The sequence below is a fragment of the Protopterus annectens genome, chromosome 9.part0 (assembly GCF_019279795.1).
Source record: "Protopterus annectens isolate FY-2018-M chromosome 9.part0, PAN1.0, whole genome shotgun sequence".
In the NCBI taxonomy this organism is placed as follows: domain Eukaryota; kingdom Metazoa; phylum Chordata; order Ceratodontiformes; family Protopteridae; genus Protopterus; species Protopterus annectens.
Genome location: NC_056743.1, coordinates 1,398,311,490 through 1,398,338,401, shown reverse-complemented (window position 1 = coordinate 1,398,338,401; position 26,912 = coordinate 1,398,311,490). Strand labels below are relative to the sequence as shown.

Genomic DNA, 26,912 nt, shown 5'->3' with positions numbered 1-26,912 from the left:
AAGCTATCAAGGCCTGCTGCACAGCCATCATCTCTTTTAGACTGATGTGCAGGGGTAGTTGCTGGGGTTCCATTGGTCGTGTATGCAACTGCCGTCCAGGTGTGCACCCCAACCGTAGTCTGATGCATCTTGAGAGTGTTGACACCAAAGGCTCTTTAGGAACCACTGCAGTTTCCTCATATGCAGTCTGGCATATGGAATAAGGAGTATGCAAGATGCCATGAACCCCAGGGCTTGTAGGATTTCCCTTGCAGAAAGCTGGGGCCTGGCGGCCAGTTGAGAGAAGTAAGCTGATAGGAAACTTTGTTTCTCTGGTGTTAGGTATGCCATCTAGGATGCTATATCCAGACTTGCTCCTAGGAAGATTATCCTTTTGGTGGGTACTGCTTTGGATTTCTTTTCATGGATTGTGTACACTAAGGAGGTTAGTAGGTCCTTTACAAAGGCCAGGTCTTTGAGCAGCTTTTCCTGGCTGACTGCCTGAATAAGGCAGTCGTCTAAGCAGGAGTAAATTTGAATATTTCTTTGTCTGCAAAAGACAATGGCAAGAGCCAGGCATTTTGTGAAAACTCTGGGAGCAGTAGATAAGCCAAAGGGAAGTGCAGAGAACTGAAAGTGTTGAGATCCTGCTCTGAAGCGAAGATATTTTCTGCAGGACTCCCTGATGGGAATGTGGAGGTAGGCCTCTTTTAGGTTCAGGGTGATTAGCCATACGTCCTTGGATAGCATGGGTAGCAGCTGCTGGAGGGTGAGCATTTTGAATTTTGGGATCACCAGGAAGGTGTTTAGAATGGATAGATTGAGGATGGGGCACCAGGTGCCCTCTTTTCTGGGTACCAGAAAAAGTCTGGAGTAAAAGCCTTGGCCTATCTGCTCTGCAGGAACGTGTTCTACTGCTCCCAAGGAGAGGAGGGTATGGATTTGCTTTTGAGCCTCTGCCCACTGATTTGGTGGTAGATCTGGGAACTCTTTTGAGGTTGCAAGGGTGTGAAAGGAGAATTTGTACCCCTGAGACACAATGTTCAGAACCCATTGATCCTTGGTGATGGTGGCCCAGGTGCTTGACTGAAAGGAGAATTTTCCTCCTAGGTGTATGGGATGGTGGGCAGAGGCGAGGTAGGGAGGGAGTCGTGTGTTTTTACCATAAGGGGGTGACTTAGAACTCCCTGGTTTTGAAGTGGAGGCAGTCCACTGCTTAGATCTCTGCAATCCATGAGACTGTTGTCTTGGAGGTCTGTTTCCACAGGGCCTAGGCTAGCCCTGTTTACTAGGTGCAGGAAAGAACCAGTGCTTGGAAGGAAAATGTCTGCTGAACCTAGGGGGCTATACCTGTAAGAAATCTTTAACATTCTGCACATATTTTGCTTTTTCTTCCATCTTTTTTAACACCTCTTCTGCTTTAGTACCAAATAAGTTATCTTTGTGCAAGGGTGCATCCAAAAATTTTGATTTGGCCTGGTCTGGCAGGGGTTGTTCCTTAAGCCATGCATGTCTTCTAATGACAGATCCAGTGACTGCTGCCCTGCTAGAAGCTTCTAGGGGGTCAAAACTGCAGTGCAAAGTATGTTTAGTTACTTGACCAGCAGAGTGCATTAATTCCTGTCTTTAGATTCTGCCCATGAAGGAAAGGAGGAATTTTTTTGTTTAAGGAGTTCAAAGGTATGTTGCTGATATTTAAGCATATTGAACTGACAATTTAGTGCCCTGATAGCATTAGTAGCTGAGGTGTATACTTTTTTACCCCATCTGTCCAGTGCTCTGGAATCCTGTCTGAGAGGGTGGGATTCTTAGCTGAAGTAGCTTTAATGCCTTTTGGGCCTTGAGCAATGACCTCAGGTTCCGCTGCTGGGGTTTTAAAGAGGTATTTGTGAGAGTCAGGGACTCTGTAGTACCTGTCTGGCTTTCTGGGAGCAGGAGAGAGGGCATCTGGAGTCAAGCTGGATTCATGGAAGACATCATCCACCACATCTAGGACTGGGGGGATGGCTAAGGGCCTGTGCTGTGGAAGGTCCAGGAACTCTCTGAGTATCTTTTTAGACTGTGGGTAGTCTTGACTCTCCCATTTGAAATGCTCTCTTAAATTATGCAGGGCTTCCCCAAAGGAAAAATCCTCTGGGGGAGAGGCTGAGGGAATAGATTCCTCTGCATCAGAATCCTCATATGTAGACAGGGACTGCATGTCTTCATAGTCAGATGCATCAGATTCATCTGACTCTTGCTCAGACAAAACTTCTGGAGACAGATCTCTTTTTCTTTTTGAGGGAGTGGCTTGGCTTCCCCTAATCAGCATGATAAGGTCCTCTGCCATTCTAAGCATTTGTGAGTGAGGCTAGGGAGCAGGCGCCAAAGAATGTCTGGAAGTCAGTTTCTTGGGGGGGGGGGTTCGACCTCTGGGCCTAAGGAAGTCGGTTGTTTTAGATAGAACAGTAGCCGTGAAAGAAGGGGTTGGTTTATGTCTGGATTCAGTGTTGCGAAGGACTTCCTCAGAAGCCAGTGCCTGCACAGCGGCTCCGGACCCATCCAAGGTAGAGACGACCGCAGGATCCTTAGACGAAGAAGAGTTCTGCGACATACTGGACTCTAAAAGGGTCTTGGTAGGGGCCTGCAAATTAAATGAAGTGGGCATCAGGGGCTGCGAAAGTGCTTCACCGAATTCCGGAGGACTGACGACTAGCTTGGTGGTAGCGTCGTCGGAAGGTTTAGTCCTGTGTGGTCTGTCTCTGTCTTTATCTTTACCTTTTTTCAGAAGGTCTGCTGTCGGATGGCTTATGGAAGCTATACTGGAATTTGAAGACTGTAAACGGACATATCTGGCTACAATAAGGGCCAGGCGACGAATAGTTCTGGCATTAAACAAATCACAGAACCGACAACTAGGGACGTTGTGGTCTGGGCCTAGACAAGTGACACAGTAGGAATGGAAGTCCCGGTGTGGTATTTGCTTTCCACAGGTGAGACAATTATTAACTTTTTCTGACATTGGTTAGTGCAAGAAAAAAGGATCCCCAATGGGGTCATTAGCTTTCGAAGACTTCAACTCGGAAACAAAACTCAGGTAGCGGCCCACCGGTACTTATGCGAGCTGCTTCTGCTTTCGGCTCTATGGCAAGAAAGACTGATGTAATGGTGTTGGCTGCCTTCCTTTATACCACTGATGACCTGACATCAGTCTTCAAGCGACAGCAACCGACGCAGAAATACTAAGTCTCTGGTATACAGGCTGGCCGAGGGCTACCCCAGCAGGGATAACCTAAATGTGATGACTGCAACAGTGAAACACGAAGAGCATCAAAAAATGCAAGATGACCTTTTATGTGTGTTTTTTTATGTATAAAGCTGCAAAATACAGCAATCAACATTTATTTTAACTTGTTTCTCTTTCAGTTGTATAATTATGGCAAATTAAATACCTCATATGATTTTACTATGTAGAAAGAGGTAAATTTAATGTGAATATATTTTTTTAAGAAAAGCAATACAAAATAAATTATAAACACACATATATATTTTTCATAACTGATATGAGGCAGTTGAATAAATATTAAAAATGTTCAAGATAAAACATTCCAGTTTAAAGTGCATCAAGTGCTGAAAAGCAAATATATTGAAATGCCAGTATGTTAACATTTGCAGTGTATGCCAAAAGTGTCAGATTAAATTATAAACTACACAGAAGCACAGCCCACATATGCATAAATATTCATACGTTCTAAACTACAACAGACCTGAAATTTGAGGGTTTGTTGGTTTTCAGTATCAGTAAACCTCATCTACTGCCATGTTTTTGTGATTAAGAATATATTATTTAACTTGTAGGTTTAATACAGTACTATTTAGAATTACCTTTCTGTTAGCATTAAATCTCAACACTGGATGAGAACCCCACTACAACAAGCAAAAATCTTTCTATGACTCTCATGGAAAGATTTCATATTATTTAGCCCAGCCAGTCATGGCTTTAAAAGGAGATGCAGACTGGGAAGACAGGAACCACAGCAATTTCTGCATCAAATCTCTTCAGTGTTACACTGTATAAAGGGACAGAGGACAACACAAATCTCAAGGAGACTAAAGACCCTTTATATTTACTTGATGGGACTTCCTAAAAACTTAACTGATGCCCTTTCCATCCAAGAATTTCATACTTTGTTTCACTCAAAATACTTAACAGAATCCACATACATTTTCAAAATACCAGATAATGCAAAGCTAAAAAGAAAAGTAAGCAAGTTCTAGAAGCATATAAACATATTAATACTCCTTCTAAAAGTGTTTAATTTAGCTCATCCTGAAATAATCTGCTAGTGTTACATGGAACTTTAAGAATTTAACTGACTTTATCAGTCTTATGGATTGTTCTAACCCTTGTCCATCCAAGTACTGCAAGCAGACGAGAAACACTTTCTACTATATAAGCTTCATTAGCAACAGCATTCCATCCTTACACCAAATTTACAAAACTGAGGTACAATTTGCCTGAACTGGTAGGAAATTCTAGTAACCATCAAAGAGCCAACGGCAGTTCTAACATGTGGATAAAATATCCAGTATCCTGGCCAAATGTCCCCTATTCACTGTAAATACTAGTACAAATCAAAACTGAAGACACAGACTGACTGGATTAATACATTTACTTGGTTATCAGTCAAACTGGTAAAAATATATAAGCAAATATCTGAGACTTGTGGAACAATTTCTTAAATTGTCATGGCTTGGAATGTGATTAGCTCTTGCTGCTGAGATGCCCCACAGTGGCCAAAATTAAAAAAAACAAAAAACAAACAAAAATGGAAAAATTTCAAAACTTCATGTTACTGAAAAAATATAATTAAGGCTACTACATTTAGAGGAATTTGCATTTGTGATGTGTAGTACATAATAATCTTTCACACTAAAATCCATCTAGTTACATAAAACTGAACCAATGATATGCCTGTCAAAATATACTTTGTAGGCCAGCTGCAATGGGATACAGAGATAAAGCCCTGACTATTGCCCAAGTGACTCAGGTTTGACTGACAATTCAGGAGCTTCGTGGAGCTGGCAAGGGAGGATGGGCGCACCCATCTTTGAGAGAGGGTTGGAGAAGCAGATGCATAAAGCCACGATCCCTTAGAGGAGGTGCTGCAGCATGGTTCATGTCTTGAGGGTAGTCTTTTGGCCCACCAAGCCTCCACCTGTTAGTAGCCTTTACTAACAAGCATACAAGAGTGTGCACAGATGGGGGATGGACTAGTGAACCCTATGATGATGTGGATAGCTCATCTCCCTCCACAGTGAAGGTGAGGTTAGGAAACACAACCTCTTTGCTGGGATGCCATTGAGGACAAAAACAACTGTCATGGCTGGGGCAGTCCTTTCCTCTGTATTATAATGATGTCATTTCCTAGTAAGAGGGATCAAATGGGCACAGTCCCTTTGAGGAGGTTTAATGGTCAACAGGCACCTAGGAAAAAATGACATTATATGTATAATGGGATCAGGCAAACTTTGAGTTGCCACCTGTGCAATAATGGGATACATGGCAATTCACTGAACATGCAAACTATGTAGTGTAGGTCACAAAAAAGTCATTAAAAGCAAATTACTGATTAAAAAAATCAAATGAAAAACACATTTCTGCAGCAGCGTACTTGCTTCTATACCCCATACCTGCTGACTAAAGATGCTAATTCCAAACTCTCTAACCTAGGGGGGAGCAAGAGAATACTGTGCTATCCCCAACACCCAGTGTCCTCAGATAGCATATGTAAAGACATAAAATTTAAAACTTAACATTCAGTGATACAATGCTGCATGAAAATGCAGAGATGAAATATAAGGTTTCTATGACAAATGTTCAAATATTCAAATGAATAACTTAGTCAATGAAAGCCACTACAAAGAGAAATCTTCTAGTCCTCTGAGATAAATGACCTCAGAGTTGACTATATTAAGTAAGAGATGCAGAGGTGACTAGACCTGTATGAGTGGTGGGGAGTATTTTTGCATGGGAGAGAGGCTTTGCCCTCATTAAAAACATTCATTTTCTTTCACAGTTCTAATGCCGTTCCATGCTGATTTTTTAAGGCATTTGGACTCCTGTTTTATGATGACATCTCCTAAACCCTGCAACCATCATGAATATCCTCAAGGGTCTCACCATACATTACGAGTTATGTCATTATTTTATTTACCTATGTTACCTGATTAGATCCAGTTAGTCTTTTCAAGGGGAGTGTTTTGGAGAAATGTGACCAGGACACACAAACATTTTGCTTACTACTCACTAAGCAACTTCCATGGAATTACTGTATCCATCTAAACAAGCAACTACAACAAATTAGTGGAAATACGTCTTATATTGGTCATTGTCAGAATGGTTATCTGGGAACATATACAAGAATAATGCCACAGAAAAAGAACTGTCACAGAATTTGAAGATCCACCAAAGAAATCAGAATGCTTTGCGGTAGCATAATTAAAGCAAAGAACATTCTTTCTTCTGCTTCCTTGTTTCCCTTATCTGACACAGACACACGTCATGCTTCCATTCACAACACAATTAAGCTGAAAAAGACATTTTTGTTAACCAGTGTGGATATTGCTCTTTTCCATTACAAAATGTAAATGTCTTAAGACCACCATCATCTTGCTCTAGAAAGCAAATGTTTTTGTCTCTAGGACATGCACCCAAGACCCTCAGAAGTTAAAGTGAGTCATAAAGCCAGTAGATAACCTTAACCTTCCAGCAGACAGTGTAATGTTGTATTGACACTGTACTTGTGGTGTCAGTAGTAATAAAATGTTTAGCTGCATGACACTAGCATATTTTCAATCCATGCCTGAAAGAAATGTTGTACAAGTTTTCCAAGAAATGAAAAAAGTTCACATTAATACTTAAAGTCATAAGTGCTAACTTGTGGAGTGACATATTTTGATCTCAGAGTCACTGGACCACATACGGAAGAAAGGAAACATTTTCTCTGTGAAACTATCTTTATATGTGTGGATCTGACTCATGTTATCCACATTGTAAAATGACAATTCTCCTTCTTCGTAGTCCAGGTAAAGGCCAACCCTGGTCAACTTTTCTCTCAGAGGAAGCCGAACAATTCCAGCCATATATTCCCCACTTGACCATCCTAGTGTCCAGCATCCATTTTCTGCTGTCAGAATGGTCCATCCCTTTCTCTCCACAGACTGTCTAGCAGCACCCATATACCAGCCACTGGAGTCTCCTACACTGACCTCCCAGTAGTGTCTGCCAGACGAAAATCCCTGAGAGCTCAGGACACAAGGCCAGTAATCAAATCTCTCTGAGTTGTTGGGACAGTTCTGCAATACATCTCCCCAATTAACAACAGTCAAATCTTGTGAAATGTAGAGATTGCAGTGAGCAGTTTTTGGGTCCAGAGTGAGAGGAGCAGGCTCTGGTAAAAAAAAAAAATAAATCAATAATTAAAAATAAAATTAAAAATAAATAAATAAATACATTTATTTTCATTAACTGTAAATAAATACAGTTGTTATTACAATGTATAGTCAGAAAGCTGCCTACTATGTTCTACTACCTTCAACAGCTATGAAATACAAAACAGTACATACTTGTAAATAATAAATGAGATGCACTTCAAATGAAGCAGGCTTTTATAACTGCATTTAACTCAGCACACGCATTAGTATACAAAAGTGCATCTGTGTTTTCCAGTTTAAATAAGTAGGTTGCTGGAGTAAACAATATCGACCAATGTTATCATAACTCTGAAATGCATTTTTTAACACTCCTGTAACATGCATGCCTGATAAACCATAACCATTCACATTACAAGATGCATGGAAGAGGTTTGTTTCTCATGGCATATCCTTGGAAGGCACATTTTAAATAAATGTAAGAATAAAAGCTGGAATGTAGAAGCAGCATTTACACCTGGTGCAAACAGCTCTAAAGTGTGTTTCTTCCTTCAGAAATCTTTTTACATTTGAATTTACACTTTTAATTGGTGGTCCATTTCTTTTTTTTCCCATAAAGATACCTGTTACAGTTTTCAGGCAAATATCAATATCTCCATCACATGCACACATAAATTATACACACACACACACACACACACACACACACACACACACACACAAGACATACACATTTCATATATACAATATCTATATATATATATATATATATATATATATATATATATATATATATATATATATATATATGTGTGTGTGTGTGTGTGTGTGTAGACATGGGTGTAGGACACATGCTTGACTATGTCTGAATCACAAAAAGTACAGTTTTGTACCTACCATAAATGTAGATGTTCGAGTGTCTTCACTGCTGCAGTCATTACACTTGGGTTATCCTGCCATCAGGTGGGCCCGCAGTCAGCCTGAGTTCCAAAGTCCTGGTCTGGCGTCGGTTGCTGTCGCCTCTTCCCTGACGTCAGTGTGCCAGGGGTATATATAAGAAGCAGCCAACGCCATTTTCTTCAGTTTTTCTTGCCCCAGATGCCAAGTGCCCCCAAAAATGGTAGGCAATACATATTGCTAATAAAACATACAAAAAAGGTAAAAATAAACCCTTCATTAACCAGCAAATACACCACAAAGGTAGTATAGGTTAGTCCCAGATAAGAAAGAGGAGCTGGCGGGTGGGTAACCTGGACTGCAGCAGTGAAGACACTCGAACATCTACCTTTATGGTAGGTACAAAACTGTACTATGTTCATCGTGTTTCACTGCTGCAGTTATTACACTTGGGTACAATCCCAAAGCTGAGTTTGGGTGGCTGGCTCTATAGAGGATTTGGTGTGGCTATGAAGCCCTGCAGCACTGCAGTGGCAAAGCCAGCTCTGGATCTAGAATAAAGAGGTAAATGGTAATGCTTGGTAAAGGTGTGCACTGAACTCCAAGTTGCAGCTTCCAAGATATCTTTGGTAGGTACTCCTCTAAGGTAGGCCATAGAAGTAGTAGTTGCTCTGGTGGAATGTGGTCTAATGTTAGATGGTACAGGTTTCCCATGCTGTGTGTAGCAGAACCGGATACAGAGTCCTATCCACTTTGAAATGGTCTGCTTTGAAATTGCCTATCATCCTGCAGCATATGATACAAACAATTGTTCAGTTTTTCTGAAAGCTTTTGTTTTGTCCAAGTAGAAGCGTAACTGCCTGTGTATGTCCAAGGAATGTAGAAGTCTCTCCCCTTTATTCTGGGGATTTGGATAAAAGGTTGGCAAGTGAATGGTTTGGTTAAGAGCCACACTGGATACCACCTTAGGCATAAAGGAAGGGTTTGTTCTTAAAGAAACCCTGTCTTGGTGGAAAATGATGAAAGGCTCCACTGCCATTAGTGCCTGCAGTTCTGAGACTCTTCATGCTGAGGTTATTGCCAGAAGCAGAGCAGTTTTCCATGATATATATTTTAACTCTGCTGAATTGGCTGGTTCAAAAGGAGGCAAAGTGAGCTTTTCCAAAACGAAATTGAGGTCCCAAGTTGGTGTTGGTGCTCTCTGGGGCGGTCTTATGTTTTTAGCCCCTCTGAGGTACTGCTTTAGCAAAGGGTGAGAAAAAATAGGAGGATCTGTGTTGTAATGAGCCGAGGTGGCAGAAGCGTGAATCTTAATGGATGAGAAGGATAGTCCTTTGTCCAGCATCTCAGTCAAGTATTGTAGTATCTGAGGAATGTTAGGGACCAGAGGATCAAGGTTTTGAGACTGGTTCCAGGCACAGAATCTCTTCCACTTTTCTGAATAAGATTTCCTGGTGCTAGGCCTCCTGGCCTCCAAAATGACATCCATAACAGCTTTAGAGAGAGAAGTCGTCTGTTTGGCTATTGAATCTTCCATACAGCCAAGTTTAAAGTTTTGAGCTGACTGTGCAGTATCTGATTGTTTTGCTGAGACAGAGGGTGTGGAATTTGAGGCAAAATCCAAGGTGGACCTTGAGCTAAGATTCGGTACCAGTGCTGGCGCAATCAGAATCATCTGTGGTTTGTCTTGTCTGGCTTTTAGGAGTACCTTTGAGAGGAGAGGCAGTGGTGGGAAGGCATAAACGCTTAGGTTTTTCCAGCTGAACGAAAAAGCATCCACTTTCCATGCTTGTGTGTGATAAGTCCTTGTGCAGAATTTTTTTAGTTGGCAATTCAGTGGAGAGGCAAAGAGATCTATGTCCGGGCACCCCCATTTTTGCATTATCATGCTGAAAACTTGTGGATTTAATTTCCACTCATGAGGATCCATGATGTTTCTGCTTAGGTCGTCTGCCAGAGTATTTATCTTTCCTGGCAGGAATTGTGCTTGCAGATGAACTTGATAAGTTATAGCCATGTTCCACAAGGTCATGGCTTGCCTGCATAGGGGGTAAGAATGAGTGCCCCCTTGCTTATTTATGTACCACATCACTGTGGAGTTGTCTGTCCTTATTAATAACAGTCCTGGATGCAGAAGGTCCTTGAAAGCTGTTAGGGCATTTTGTACAGCCAACATCTTTTTGATTGATGTGAAGAGGCATTTGCTCTCTGGTCCATTTGCCCTGAATACATTTTCCTGCCATGTGTGCTCCCCAGGCATAATCCGAGGCGTCTGTTGTTATAGTCTGCCTGGCTGTGGGAAGAGTGAAAGGCTGACCCTTGTTGAGGTGACATGCCTGTGCCCACCATCGAAACTCCTATTGTAGGCAGGGAATTAGAGGTATTACTGTCTCCAAGCTGTGAGAATATTGAGACCAAACACTTTTTAGGTACCACTGTAATTTCCTCATATGCAGTCTTGCATATGGAATTAGTAGAATGCAGGACGCCATGAATCCCAAGGCCTGCAGAATTTTTCTTGCAGGGAATTGGGACTTTGTTGCCATCAATTGAAAATACTGAGTCAGTTGTCCTTGTTTGTCTGGTGTGAGATAAGCCATCTGGGCCGCTGTATTTAAGCTGGCACCCAGGAATATTATCTCTTGTGAGGGCACTAGTTTTGATTTCTTTTCGTTTACTGTGTACCCTAGGCAACTTAACAGTCTTTTTACGAACGCCAGATGCTGTAGAAGAATGTACTTGCTCTCTGCTTGAATCAGGCAGTCGTCCAGATATGGATATATTTGAATTCCTTGTTGTCTGCACAATGCAATTACTGGTGCCAGGCACTTGGTAAAGACCCTGGGCGCAGTAGATAAGCCAAAGGGCAGTGCAGAGAATTGGTAGTGTATTGAACCAGCTATGAATCGGAGGTATCTTCTGCAATTTTGTCTGATAGGGACATGCAGGTATGCCTCTTTGATGTCCAAAGTAACAAGCCAAGCTTTCTTGCCCAACATGGGAAGGAGCTGTTGTAGTGTCAGCATTTTGAATTTTGGAACATCCAGGTAAGTGTTTAGAGTGGAAAGGTCCAGAATGGGTCTCCAGGCTTTGTCCTTTCTGGGTACCAGGAAGAGTCTTGAGTAAAATCCTTGTCCTTTTTCCTGCTGTGGTACTTTTTGAATAACTCTCATGTCCATGAGAGCTGTAATTTGTTTTTGTGTCTCTGCCCATTGATTTTGTGGCAGGTCTGGCATTCCTTTTAGCCTTGGAAATATGTGAAAGTGGAACCTGTAACCCTGAGACACAATATTCAGCACCCATTTGTCTTGGGTGATTGCTTGCCACTTTTGAGAAAAAAGTGCTAGTTTCCCCCCTAAGGGATCTGCCAAAAGGTAAGAGTTTGGCAGTGGAAGGGGGGGGGGAGTCATTGGGACTGTTTCCTGTAAGGTTGTGACTTATCCTCACCTTGTTTAGGGTTTGAAGCACCCCACTGTTGTGGTCTGTAAGAACCTTGTGGCTGAGATCTGCCTCTTGGGCGTCTATATCTGCCTCTTTGTGGCCTGTCTGACACTGGAAAGGACCAATTCTTTGTAGGCCAATTTCTGCTAAATCGTGGTGGCTGTACCTGTAAGAAATCCTTCACTGTTTGCATAGATTTTGCCTTATCCTCCATTTTCTTTAATACCTCTTCTGCCTTAATACCAGATAAATTATCTTGCTGCAAAGGAGCATCCAGTAATTGTGCCTTAACATGATCTGGTAAACTTTGTTCTTTTAACCAAGCATGCCTTCGAATCACAGATCCTGTAACTGCTGCTCTACAAGAAGCTTCTAATGAATCAAAACCATATTGTAAAGCATGCTTTCCCACTTGTTCAGCTGCATGCAATAAATCCTGCATTTCCTTATAGTCAGGTTGTTCTGCATTTATACTCATTTTCTGTTTTAATTGAGACAGTAAATATTGTTGATACTTAAGCATGTGAAACTGGCAATTCAGAGCTCTCACTGCTAAAGTTGCAGAGGTGTACACTTTCTTTCCCCATCTGTCTAATGCTCTAGAGTCCCTATCCGAGGGAACTGGATTCTTAGCCGTGGAAGCCTTAACCCCTTTGGGACCCTGGGAAATAGTTTCTGGGTCTGCAACAGGGTTTTTATAAAGAAATTTGCGAGAGTCAGGGACTCTGTAGTATCTGACTGGCTTGACTGGAGCTGGGGGTAAAGAATCGGGGTTTAAACTAGATTCAGAGAACACATCATCCACAATGTCCAACACTGGCGGAATAGCAAGGGGCATGTGCTGAGGCAGCAAAAGAAAGTCTCTGAGCCTTTTCTTGGATTCTGAATAATCCTGGCCCTTCCAATGGAAATGCTCCCTCATGGTATGTAAAGTTTCCCCAAAAGAGTAATCCTCAGGAGGAGAGCCTGAAGGAATTGATTCTTCAGCATCAGAATCCTCACAGGGGGGTAAAGAATATCCCTGGTCTGAAGAGGAATCAGAATATATTGGAACCTGGTCAGAGGAATCATAGTCTGTATCCTGCCTAGGTCTTTTATCAGGAGGGGGATGGGAACCCCTGAACAAAGTTATCAAGTCTTCGGCCATCTTGAGCATCTGTTTTTTAGGCAAGGAGGCCTGTCCAGGTGAATGCTGCACTTGTTTCTTTGTCTTTAATGTAGGCTTAGTCTTGGCTGTAGTTGTAATGGTAAGTTGAATAGGCCTGAAAACACCCTCAGAAGCCGATGCCTGCTCAGCAGCTCTGGACCCATCTGAAGGGTTAATCTCCGTTGGTCCAACACCTTGAGGCTCCAGAGGCCTAGGCACCTCCACGTGGGAGTCGGACGCGGCCTGTGGTTCTGAAGTAGCGGGTGTCAGGGGGTGCGAAAGCGCCTCACTGATAACCGGCAAACCGGTGACTGGCCTAGAAGAGGCTTCATCGTCAGTTCTGGACCTCGGAAGCCTTTCCTTATCTTTATTGTTGTGCTGTTTATGCATTCCGGTCGTCAATTGTTCCGACGGCATTGTGTAACTGAATCTTCGCCCAAAATAATGGCGAGCAAAATCAAACCGACGTTTAATAGTGCGTTTGTTAAATCTAGCACAAAACCGACAACTAGTGACTTTGTGGTCTGGGCCTAGGCATGGAATACAGTAAGAATGAAAATCCTTATGAGGTATTTGCTTCCCACAAGAAATACAGTTATTAACTTTTTCTGACATCGGTCTGAGGCAAGAAAAAAATTTCCCTAACGGAGTACTTAGCTTTATGAAGACTTCAGTTCTGAAATTGAATTTGAAATCACAGGAGTCGGCCAACCTGCACTTGCGAACTGCTTTTGCTTCAGGCACCGCGCGGCAAGAAAGACTGAAGAAAATGGCGTCGGCTGCTTCTTATATACCCCTGGCGCACTGACATCAGGGAAGAGGCAACAGCAACAGACGCCGGACCAAGACTTTGGAACTCAGGCCGACTGCGGGCCCACCTGACGGCAGGATAACCCAAGTGTAATGAATGCAGTAGTGAAACACGATGAACATCACCGAATACACATACAGGAAAGCGCTCAACATCGAAAAGTGCTTCCGTGTATGTGCAGTTCAAATAAAAAAAATCTATGTTTCTGCAGGGGGGCTTTGTCCCCCTGCACCCCCCCTACTTTAATATTCTCACTCCGAGATCGCACTACAGTGGGGAAAAGGGAATTTTTCCTTACCTGCTCTGTAGTCTGACAGGCACACATACAGGGAAGCACTTGTCGATGTTAAGCGCTTTCGTGTATGTGTGTTCAGTGTTTTGTGATTCGGACATATGCTAGTCGAGCATGTGTCCGGATCCCATATATATATATATATATATATATATATATATATATAGAGAGAGAGAGAGAGAGTGACAGAGAGATACACAGAGATTCACAATCTACTGTATCTATAAATGTGTGTGTGTGTGTGTGTGTGTGTGTGTGTGTGTGTGTGTGTGTGTCTGTATGTGTGTGTGTATACATATATATATATATACATACACATACAGTGGATATAAAAAGTGTACACACCCCACTTAAAATATCAGTTTTTTGCGATATAAAAATATGAGACCACAATAAATCATTTCAAAACTTTACCCCCCTTTAATGTGCCCTACAACCTGTACAATTCAATTGAAAAACAAACAAATCTCTTAGGGGAAAAATATAAAAAATAAAAAACGTACAATAAGCTGGTTGCATAAGTGTGCACACCCTTAAACTAATACTTTGTTGAAGCACCTTTTGCTTTAATTACAACATTCAGTCTTCTTGGGTATACACCTGCCATTAATTAAAGAGACTGATTAACCCCAAATAAAGTTCAGCTGTCCTAGTAGGATTTTCCTGACATTTACTCAGTTGCCTGCTACAGCAAAAGCCATGGTTCACAGAGAGCTTACAAAGCATCAAAGGGATCTCATTGTTAAAAGGTATCAGTCAGGAGAAGGGTACAAAAAAATTTCCACAGCATTGGATATACCATGGAACACAGTGAAGACAGTCATCAAAAAGTGGAGAAAATATGGGATAACAGTGACATTGCAACGAACTGGACGTCCCTCCAAAATTGATGAAAAGACAAGATGAAAACTGGTCAAGGAGACTGCCAAGAGACCTACAGCAACACTGAAGGAACTGCAAGAAATTCTGGCAAGTACTGGCTGTGTACTACATGTGACAACAATCTCCCATATTCTCCATATGTCTGGACTATGGGGTAGGGTTGCAAGAAGGAAGCCTTTTTTTACACAGAAAAAACATCCAGGCTCACCTAAAATTTGCAAACAATACACCAAGTCTCCCAAAAGCATGTGGGAAAATGTGTTATGGTCTGATGAGACCAGGGTTGAATTTTTGGGCCACAATTCCAAAAAGTAGATTTGGCACAAAAACAACACTTCGTATCACCAAAAGAAAGCCATCCCGACAGTGAAGCATGGCAGTATCAGTATCATGATTTGGGGTTGCTTTTCTGCAGCTGGAACTGGGGCTTTAGTCATGGTGTAAGGAATTATGAACAGTTCCAAATACCAGTCACTTTTGGCCCAAAACCTTCAGGCATCTGCTAGAAAGCTGAAGATGAAGAGGAATTTTACCTTTCAGCATGACAATGACCCCAGGCGTACATCCAAACCAACAAAAGAATGGCTTCACCAGAAGAAAATTAAAGGTTTGGAATGGCCCAGCCAAAGCCCAGACCTAAATCCAATAGAAAATCTGCGGGGTGACTTGAAGAGGGCTGTGCACAAGAGATGCCCTAGCAATCTGACAGATTTGGAGCACTTTTGCAAGGAAGAGTGGGCAAATATTGCTAAGTCAAAATGTGCAATGCTGATAGACTCCTACCAAAGACTGAATGTTGTAATGAAATCAAAAGGTGCTTCAACAAAGTATCAGATTAAGGGTGAGCACACTTACGCAACCAGCTTATTGTACACATTCTTTATATTTTCCCCTAACAGATTTGTTTGTTTTTCAATTTAATATATATATAATATGGCTTCCTGGAGTTTTGTCGAATGTTGATTTGGTTGACAAATTATATGAGAGATTGAGTTTGTTGAATGTCTGGATAGTTGAAAGTCCAATATTTCAAAGTGCAGTTTTGTCAAAACAGGTGAGTGGGGATTGGGTGGGGAGTTAGAGTGTGTGTGTGTGTTTGGGTGTTTAGGGTTAGGGTAAGGGGTAACAGGTGCTGTGTGCGTGTGCATTTTAGGGTTAGTGTTGGGGTTATATTTCATGTTTGTTGTGTGTGTTTATGCATCTGAATGTGTCTTATGTAAAGACACAGCATGACTGGAAGGTTGTTTATAAGTTAAAGTGTGTGGTTAGGGTCAGCATTCATTACTGAGGTGACACGTGGGTCAAACTTGTTTTTCTTTTTCGATCTTTCACAGGTTTGACATTCAGGTAATTTGGTCTCATGTATATTCAACCTTATTTTTTTGGTGTGTTTTGCTCCACATTAAGTATGTCGATCATTTATAAGAGAATCAGATATTTTTGTGTCTTCCATTAAACAAAATTAGTAATAAAAAAAAAAAAAAAAGCTGGCGTAACGACCCTTATGCAAATAACTTTATTGTAATCTGCTGGCATCTCAGAAAAATCCTTCAATGAAGTTCAGCTGAGCCTAAAATGAGTCAGTTTTGATCAGTGTACTAACCCGGTAAATAAATATAAATAATTTAATTAATTTTAAAAATTACTGAAAATACTCTGAAGGCTTTTGACAAGGAGTTAAGAGGATTATAATAAAGTTATTTACACATGGGGCATTACACCAGCATTTTGTTGTTTTTCAAATATATTTTTCACATAGAAGTATTTTATTTAATAAAAAAAAAAATCAGCTTCCAAATGTTTGGGAAAGTGAACCTTCAAAATGTGGACCTATGTCAAATCAACATAAATAATGTTTACCAAAGGATGGCAACCCTCTCTCTCTCTACCTCCAAGCACTACTATTTAATCCAAAGTTGCACACCTAGAAGGGAGATAAGCATACGCTTTTCGCAAGGTTTTCTGAACTCAAAATTAGAATCAATAGTGAAATTTTGAGATTCAGTTACTTTCATTTAATTCTTCTAAAAACTGATGTTTTGATTACTGACTTTCTGGAACTCTCTCAATAAATAAAGGAATATTTATTAATATAGGAACATTTATAATAAAGCAAGGCCAAAGATTGCTTTATATGCAAGGCAGAGATCACCTCTGAGCAGTCTGTATGAAAAAGACAAAAAGTGACAGTGATTTCAGGCAGTCTTCATAAGACAGGTGCTGAAGACAATGAATTTTCCTTGTGAGGAACATTTGTGGTCTCTCCAACTGCTGCAGGTGCTTGGAAAGGTACATACCAAAAGGGACATTGTACTAAATTATTCGCCTGATGTGGGAAGAGTACAGGAAGGTTATAACTTCTTTTTTCTGGAGGCAATGCCTTTACTTATGAGATGAGCAATACAGAATGCCCTTCTTATCACTGTGGAGACATGGTGATCAAAGGTAAGGTTGCTGTCAACCTATGTGCCCAGGTCTCTCACCACTGAGTGTGTACTTAGGGTGTTGTTATTCATGTGGTAGTTACCATGAACATCACTCTTACCGAAAGGGATGATAATACATTTATTGCACTGAGTTTAAGGCCATGACTTTGGCAACAGTCATTTGTTTGTATAAGACCCTCTTGTAAGATGTTGACATCATTTGGAGATTCTCTAACCGCTCCCAGTTTGCAGTCATCAGCAAACTTTGGCAGCCACAGACCTTTAGTTTTAGCTTGCACTTCAGAGAAATAGAGTCCAAACAGTAGAGGTCCCAGGACTGATCCCTGTGGAACACCACTGGTTACAGGTCTGCTGCTGCAGGTGGATTCCCCTATTTTAACTATATGGGTTCTATCAGTGAGCCAGTTAGCAACCCATCTAATGATATGCAGGTTGATACCTAGCTGGGTGACTTTGTTAATTATGCCTGAGTGGGGGATAGTGTCAAAAGCCTTAGCTAAGTCTAGGTAGGCTGTGTGCACAGATTTCCCCTCATCAAGGTCCTTGGTGGCTGTCTTGAAGAAGTCCACCAGGTTTAAAGGGCATGATCTCCAGATGACAAATCCAAACTGAGTAGGGTCAAGTGTTTGGAGGTTACCATTGTCTTTGTTGATAAGGTCCATGATGATTCTCCCCATGGCCTTCAGACAAGGCTAGTCAGGCTAATAGGTCTATAGTTCCCAGGGTCAGTAGAAGCACCACCTTTTATGCAAGGGGAAAATGGTGACCTTTTTCCATTCAGTTGGGATGAAGCCAGTGCTTACACTATGATTGAAAAGAGTACCCAATGGCATTGCTAATTCTTGTTTGAGCCCATGTAGGATGCAGCCTGGGGTGTTATCAGGTCCCATGGATGCTGTGTTTTTGACCTTAGAGAGGGCGTTCATGACCTGCTCTTTAGAGATGCAGGGTAGAGGACAGGTGGTAGGGATGTCTTGGGGTAAGTGTGGTGGGGAAGGGGGAGTGAAGCTTTTATAGAACCTGTCGACTAACATGTTAGCTATGTCCACAGGCTCATTACAAGTGGTATTATTAATTACCAGTTCAGCACAAATCAGAGCCTTTCCTTTTAGGTTAGGGATGTAACTAAAGAATGCCTTATGGTTGTCCTTAGCTGAGAAAGCTAATTTGGATTCATAGTTAGATTTCAAGGACATCACAAGGGGTCTTATTTGCTTGTGTAAGCGGAGGAGGGAGTGTTTCCAGTTTGGGGCTCACTCCCTCTTACTCTTAGACAACAATTTCTTCCTCTTATTGTAAAGCCTGTTAATGGCAGTTGTCCACCAGACAGTTTTGCTCTTTCTTGAGAAGCTTGTTTTGGTTCTATCAGGTACAGCCATGTCAATGCAGTTCAGGTGGTTGTATAAAGCATTTGTGTAGAACTTGGAATAGTTGCCAATTCAATTTGAGGGAGGAGGAGCAGTAAAGCTATTAATACCATCCCATAAGGGGATATAATGTGTTTTGGAGAACATTTTTTTTAATCTTGTTTGTGCTGGGGGGGGGGGGGGGCAGGTGTTATAGTAACTTTGAATGAGACTGATTTGTGGTCAGATCTCACCAGGGATGACCTCACAATGGGAGTGCTACAGTGGTCCTCCATATTAGTAAGCACTAGATACATCATCTCCTTTAGTTTTTATGCCTAGAAGTTGTGGTCTGAATATGTGGAAGGAGGTGTAGCCCGATATAGCTGGGGTGCTCTCCAGAGCCTTGAACCAGGTCTCAGTGACTGCACAAATGTCTATGTCTTCCAAGGTGAGGACTGCTTCCAGTGAATGCAGTTTTGTGTTAAGACTCCTAGTGTTTAGCAGCACTAGATACATCATCTCCTTTAGTTTTTATGCCTAGAAGTTGTGGTCTGAATATGTGGAAGGAGGTGTAGCCTATATGGCTGGTGTGCTCTTCACTGCCTTGAACCAGGGCTCTGTGACTGCACAAATGTCTTTATCTTCTAAAGTGAGGACTGCTTCCAGTAAATGCAGTTTTGTGTTAAGACTCCTAGTGTTTAACAGCAAACCCTTGAGGTTGCTCTTAGATGGAGTTCTTTCATCAGGAATTTTGTCCTTGAGGCACTGCCAAAAAAAGGCTCTATGGGGTTGGCAAAAGCCTTGGTCAGTAGCCGAAATCCCAGGTCTGACAGATGAAGACCATCTCTGAAAAAGCACTGAGGTCTGTCAATCATGTCATCTTAGGCTGACAGATACTGTATCCCCTTGGAATAACACCAGAAACTGAGCCAATTGCTGAAGTCAATCATTTTCTGTTTGTATCGAGGCATCCATACCAGCCTGAGACACATAGTCTGACAAGCTCAATCATATCTCTTTTCATATAGTCCAGAGAGGTAAGTTTCCAGTCTTTCACACCAACATGGAGTCATAACAGTACCTATTGTTGACAGACTTGAGTGCAAGTGTGATATGGCAGATCCTGGGACCCAACAGACAGCTGGCTGTGACCTTCTCCTAACAGCCTGGTGAGGGGGACATCTGCGTGTCTGACGACGGAATCACATATGACTAATATGTTTGGTTTTGTGTTTTGCCTTAAGGGCTTTGCACCTCTGGCCTGTGTTGTGGCTGAAAACCCAAAAACTTTTCAGATAAAATCCTATTATAAATTTGAAAAGCAAACAATTACTATCTTTGTGACTGTACATTAAACTCAGAATAAAGGAGTTTTCACAAGGGTCTAAGACTTAAAACGACTTTTATAATTTATAGCACAGAGTCCAAGTTATGTTTCTATATACTGCCCTGCATACAAGTTACAGTACTTCAATAACCACAAAGGCTAGATCTATATTATAAGCAGCAGTTCTGCTAATCTAAGAGCTTTCATGCAGTGCCCTATATTCCCTACAGTATTTGTGTCCCTTAAATGTTTGCAGAACTATGAAAAGTATGACATATCTGAACCTCACATTTTTTAAACATTAAATCAAATATGCAGGTGCCAGCTACTATCTTAACTGCATTAAGAGCTTCTAATATTTCATCTTTTAATGCATTTTTACACAGACATTTGGTCTGCTTCTGATCTTCTCATTCCAAGGTTTATCACAGTGTTCCCCTGTAAAAATGAACCCACTCCAGCATTAAAATATTACAGATCACATTACCATACTGAATTCCACATAACTCATAACATATCCCAAGCGGTCTACATCAAATGCAAGCACATGTGGTATCAGCTGAATTCTCCCACCTCCATCAGCTGTCACAATGCTTGACATGTCCCAGTTATGTTAAAAGTGTAGTGAAAAACAAAATAAGACACACAGGTCAGCTGAACAAGGCTGCTATATTACAGACACAAACAGCAGTGAATCCAAATTACTTTGACAGCACTCTTATAGTACTCTCAGAAAGGAACTGTAGAACAGAAAGCAATTTAGGTAAGGTGAAAGGGTAGATCTGTTAAATGAGTTAACATTAAATATGACATTTACAGTAAAAGGAGTCTGAAAAGAGACATTAGAGACCATAACATGCAGGTTAAAGTGTTAGACTGCATTCTAGGATACAAGACATACCAAACACTTCACTTCATTTGGAGTCCTGGAGCTAAACTGTGAAAGTACAGTTGTGTACACTTACCATAAATGTAGATGTTTGAGTGTATTTACTGTTGCAGTCATCACACTTGGGTTATCCTGCCAGGAGTAGCCCTCAGTCAGCCTGAATACCAGAGGCTTAGTATTTCTGCGTCAGTTGCTGTCGCTCTAGGACTGATGTCAGGTCGTCAGTGGTATAAAATCAGGCAGCCAATGCCATTACATCAGTTTTTCTTGCCCCAAATGTCAGAAGCCCCCAAATAGGGAGCTAGGTTATGGTGGAGGAATACCACCAGTAGAAAGTAAATACCAATAATCCCTGTAATGAGTGAGGAAGAGAGAGAGAGACAAGGGCATGGAGGGTGGGAAACCAGGACTGCAACAGTGAATACACTCCGAACATCTACATTTATGGTAAGTGTACACAACTGTACTATGTTCTTCGTGTTTCACTGTTGCAGTCATCACACTTGGGTTGATTCCCAAAGCTGAAGAAAAGGGTGGAGGCAGTCAAGAAGATTGGGGGCTGGCTAGGATGCCCTGCATGACTGCGGTTGCAAAGCCTGCCCTGGATTTGGAGAAGATAGGTAGGTGGTAATGCTTGGTGAAAGTATGAAAAGAACTCCATGCTGCAGTCTCCAGGATGTCCCTGGTAGGGACCCCTCTGAGAAAAGCTGCAGAGGTGGTGGTTGCCCTGGTGGAATGTGTCCTGACCCCCTTAGGGGGTGGTTTCCTGTGGTATTTGTAGTAGAAATAGATACAGTGTGCTATCCATTTGGAGATGGTTTGTTTGGATATAGCTTTGCCCTCTGCCCCGCTGCAAAGCTGACTAGCAATTGGTCAGTGTTCTTACAAGATTTAGTCCTATCCAGGTAGAATCTGAGCTGTCTGTGCACATCTAGAGAATGCAAAATCCTTTCCCCCTTGTTTTGGGGGTTAGAGAAAAAGGTGGGCAAATGAACAGACTGGTTGAGAGCCTCATTGGACACCACTTTAGGCAAGAAAGTTGGGTTAGTCCTGAGGGAGACCCTGTCAGCATGAAAAATGATAAATGGCTCTGTTGCCATGAGTGCTTGTAGTTCTGAAACTCTTCTAGCTGAAGTGATGGCCAGAAGCAAGGCTGTTTTCCAAGAAATGAATTTTAACTCTGCTGAAGCTGCAGGCTCAAAGGGGAGTAGTGTGAGCTTTTCCAACACAAAGTTAAGGTCCCAAGCTGGGGTAGGAGCACTTCTGGGTGGCCTTAAATTGTTAGCCCCTCTTAGGAACTGTTTGATGAGAGGGTGAGAAAAGAGAGGTGGCTCTGTGTTGTAATCAGCAGAGATAGCAGAGGCATGAATTTTAATGGAAGAGAAGGATAGGCCCCTGTCTAGTAGGTCTGCTAGGTAATCCAGGATGAGAGGTTGGGAGGGCTGTGCTGTTTCAGCTCTTTTAGGCTGGATCCAGGTGCAAAACCTTTTCCACTTGTCAGCATATGATTTTCTAGTGCTGGGGTGTGTGGCCTCATGTATAACATCCAGTAATTGCTTGCTTAGACTGGCAACTGGAGGAGAGGTCAAGGAATAAGCCAGGCTGCTAGGTTCATGGTCTGCAATTGCGGATGTATGAATTCTCTGTTCTGCTGGGTCAGGAGAGTTGGGATCTGAGGTAGGTGCCATGGTGGCAGGGGCGACAGACTGGGCAGTAGTGGGTACCAGTGCTGGCATGGCCAGTCTGGGGCAATCAAGATTGCTCTTGGTTTTTCCTCTCTTATTTTGAGCAGTAAAGTAGAGGTAGAGGGGGAAATGTATAGATCGAGAGGTTTACCCACTGGAAGGAAAGGGCATCCACTTTCCAGGCCTTGCTGTGAAGTTCCCTGGTGCAGAATTTGCTGAGCTGGTGATTGTTGTGAGAGGCAAAGAGGTCCACCTTCAGGGTTCCCCATTTCTGGGTTACAAGGTTGAAGGTGCTGTGCTGCCACTCGTGTCTGTCTAGGAGGTTTCTGCTTAAGTCGTCTGCCAGAGAGTTTTGGGAGCCTGGCAGAAATCATGCTTGCAGGTGAATTTGCATGGCTGAAGTCATGTGCCAAAGGGTCATGGCGAGCCTGCAGAGGGGATAAGAGTGAGTTCCTCCCTGCTTGTTGATGTACCACATCACTATGTATTGTCAGTTTTGATCAGTAGAGGCCCTGGGGAGAGTAGGGCTCTGAAAGCTGTCAAAGAGCAATGGCTGGAGCCAGGCATTTTGTGAAAACTCTGGGAGCAGTGGATAAACCAAAGGGAAGCGCAGAGAACTGAAAGTGCATAGATCCTGCTCTGGAACGGAGATATTTCCTGCAGGAATCCCTGATTGGGATATGTAGATAGACCTCTTTTAGGTCTAAGGTGGCTAACCAAGCATCCTTGGATAGCATAGGAAGAAGCTGCTGGATGGTGAGCATTTTGAATTTTGGTATCACCAAAAAGGTGTTTAGAATTGATAGATCGAGGATTGGGCGCCAGGTGCCCCCTTTTCTGGGTACCAGGAAAAGCTTGGAATAGAAACCTTGGCCTATCTGGTCTGCAGGAACAGGCTGTATTGCCCTCATGGAGAGCAGGGAAAGGACTTGGTTTTGTACCTTTGCTGACTGGTTTGGAAGAAGATCTGGGAACCCTTTTGGGGTAGGTAGAGTGTTAAAATAAAATTTGTACCTCTGGGACACTATGTTGAGAACCCATTGGTCTTTGGTGATAGACGCCAGTTTTTGACATGGGAGGAGAATTTTACTCCTAGGGGCACAAGCAGGTGGGCAGAGGTAAGGGGTGGAGGTGTAAAGTCATTGTGAGTTCTTCCCATAAGGGGGTGGCTTAGCACTCCCTGTTTTTGAAGTGGAGGAACTCCACTGCTTAGATCTCTGCATTTCCTGGGACTGCTGTCCAGGGGGGGGGGGGGGGTCTGCTTCCCCTAGGTCTTGTCTGAGCTGGTAAAGGACCAGTGCTTGGAGGGGCCATGCCTACTGAACCTTGGAGGCTGGACCTGCAAGAAGTCTTTAACTGTCTGCATAGATTTAGTTTTTTCTTCCATATTTTTTAAGACCTCTTCTGCCTTCGTGCCAAACAAATTGTCTTTGTTCAATGGTGTGTCCAATAGTTTTGATTTGACATGGTCTGGCAAGGTCTGTTCCTTAAGCCAAGCATATTTTCTAAGTACAGAACCTGTGACTGCTGCCCTGCAGGATGCTTCTAGGGCATAAAAGCCACATTGCAAGGTGTGTCTAGTAACTTGGCTTGCAGAATGCATAAGCTGCTGTAATTCTTTATTTTCTGCACAGGCCAGAAAGGTAGACACTTTTTAAGTAGTTCCATAGTATGTTGCTGGTATTTCTGCATGAGGAACTGACAATTTAGTGCTCAAATAGCAAGAGTTGCAGAGGTGTATACTTTTTTATCCCATCTGTCTAAAGCTCGGGAATCCCAGTCCGAGGCGGTGGGATTTTTAGCTGTGGTTGCTTTTATTCCTTTAGGACCTTGGGAAATGACTTCTGGGTCCGCAGTAGGATTTTTGAAAAGAAATTTGTGAAAGTCAGGGACTCTGTAATACCTGTCAGGCTTCCTGGGAGCAGGAGGAAGGGTGTCAGGAGTTAAACTGGATTCCATAAAAACATCACCCACAACATCCAGGACAGGAGGAATGACAAAAGTTCTGTACTGTGGTAAATCCAAGAAGTCCCTGAGTCTCTTTTTGGACTGAGGCTAGTCCTGACACTCCCATTGGAAATGCTCCCTTAAAGTATGTAGGGTTTCACCAAATGAAAAATCCTCTGGAGGAGAAGCAGAAGGAATGGACTGCTCTGCATCTGAATCCTCATAAGCAGACAAGGGTTGCATGTCTTCATATTCAGAAACCTCAGAGTCATTGGACTCCTGGTCAGATAAAACTGCTGGGGACCAGTCTCTTTTTCTTTTGGAAGGGGTAGGCTGGCTTCCCATAATAAGTAAGGTCTTCTGCCATTTTAAGCATTTGAGATTGAGGCATAGAAACAGGTGCTTAAGTTTGGATTGTCGGTTTTTTTAGGCGTAGTTTGCACCCTGGGCCTAGAAACTCGGTAGTTTTAGAAAGAACTGAAGACGCAAAAGAAGTTGTCGGTTTGTGTCGAGTATTGGTACTGCAAAGAACTTCCTCGGAAGCCGATGCCTGCTCAAAGGCTCCGGACCCATCCAAGGTAGAGACATCCACAGGATCCTTAGTCAAAGAAGAGTCTTGCGGCATACCGAACTCAGAACAGGTCTCGGTAGCGGCCTGCGAAACCACAGAAGCGGGCATCAAGGGCTGTGAAAGCGACTGAGGACCGGCAAACTGGCAACTAGTTTAACAGAAGCTTCGTCAGCAGTTTTGGACCTGTGTGGTCTGTCTCTGTCTTTATCCTTACGTTTTTTCGGAAGATCGGTTGGCTTACCGAAGCCATTTTGGAGTATGGAGATAGAGAGCGAAAATATTTAGCTACAATAAAGGCCTGACGACGTATAGTTCTGGCATTGAACAAATCACAAAATCAACAGCGCGGGACGTCATGGTCTGGGCCTAAACAGGTGATGCAGTAAGAATGGAAATCTCGGTGTGGTATTTGTTTTCCACAGGCGAGACAATTGTTAATTTTTTCTGGCATCAGTTAGAGCAAGAAAAAAGGATCCCCAACGGGGTACTTAGCTTTAGAAGACTTCAACTTCAATTCTGAAGCAAAAAGTCAGGTAGCGTCCGACCGGCATGCATGTGAACTGCTTCTGCTTTGGGCTCCTCGGCAAGAAAGACTGATGTAATGACATTGGCTGCCTGATTTTATACCACTGACGACAGCAACCAACGCAGAAATACTAAGCCTCTGGTATTCGGGCTGACTAAGGGCTACCCCTGGCAGGATAACCCAAGTCTGATGACTGCAACAGTAAATCTGTTACTACAGGAAAACTACAGGGAAAATTAGTACTTCTTGAACATTGAAATTGCTGGCCGTCAATCTCATTTGAAACTTCAAAGTAGTCATGCACATAACTTTTTTAGAAATCAATACTTCTTTATTGAAAAATAAAAGATATTAACTAGATGAGCACTTTCACCCATTAAGAGGTTCATCAAATCCAATTCTAGTTTATATGACATATAGTATTTATAGTTCATTGTAAATTCACTCAAACTGGGGTAATAAATATATGCCACAGGCTGATTTGATAGGTCTCACTGTTGTTAATGGCTATGTTCATCCATTAGCACATCATCTTATCTTTCATGTGACAAAATGTAATTTGCCATATTGAAAATGGGCAACATGTACTAATAAATACATGACAACCAGTCAAGTTATGACCTGTAACTATTTTACTGTTGTAAACATAACTGCAGCTAGTCAGGACCATGCAGAGAACTGTCTATCTTTCAGGGTGTAGGTAAATTGTATTCTTTATGTCAGATAATGTGCCACCCTTTCCACGAAAGAACAAATGTACCTATCTAGTGATACATCAGTTACAAGTCTGTGCCAAAGGCCATGCAAGGGCTCTGCTAGGCCCAAGATAATTAAAATATAGACATATAAAAAGGATGCTCTTTGGAGGCTCTTGTGGGACATAAACCAGGCATAGCTCACAAGAAAGAGTTCCTGAAGCAGACCTAAGACATGTTAGAGAGAGCCACTCCACTTAATACGACCAAAACAAACTGACCAAAGAAGGCACGGACCGGCTTTGTATTATACTAGGTTGGTTTTGATTACAATTTATGTTAGTACTGTGCCTTTTTACATTTATAATTTCAAACAATATTGAGGGCTCTCGATGTATGAGACCACATACTGTCAGCCTGAATAACAATCCCGCTCCTGGGGAGGGAGGGCTGTAAGGCCTGCTACATTATGACTGCCCTCTTCTCTAGCACATTTATATGAAAATTGGTTTCTGTAGAAGTCCACGTGCCTTGGACAGCATTCCCCTTTAAATGCCCCTTTCCCACAGAAGGGAAGCATCTGTGGTTACCATGGATACTGGGGTAGGGAGGAT

General features: G+C 42.3%; 1 protein-coding gene across 1 annotated transcript in view; it reads right to left on the bottom strand.

Moving 5' to 3' along the window:
• Positions 1-3,221: 3,221 nt before the first annotated feature.
• Positions 3,222-26,912, bottom strand: part of LOC122812088 (E3 ubiquitin-protein ligase TRIM39-like) — a 226,951-nt gene continuing 203,260 nt past the window's right edge. Inside the window, exon 6 of the mRNA XM_044084361.1 lies at positions 3,222-7,412. Within this exon, the coding sequence (XP_043940296.1) occupies positions 6,895-7,412 (518 nt within the window). The 3' untranslated portion in view covers positions 3,222-6,894. The remainder of the gene's footprint in view (positions 7,413-26,912) is intronic.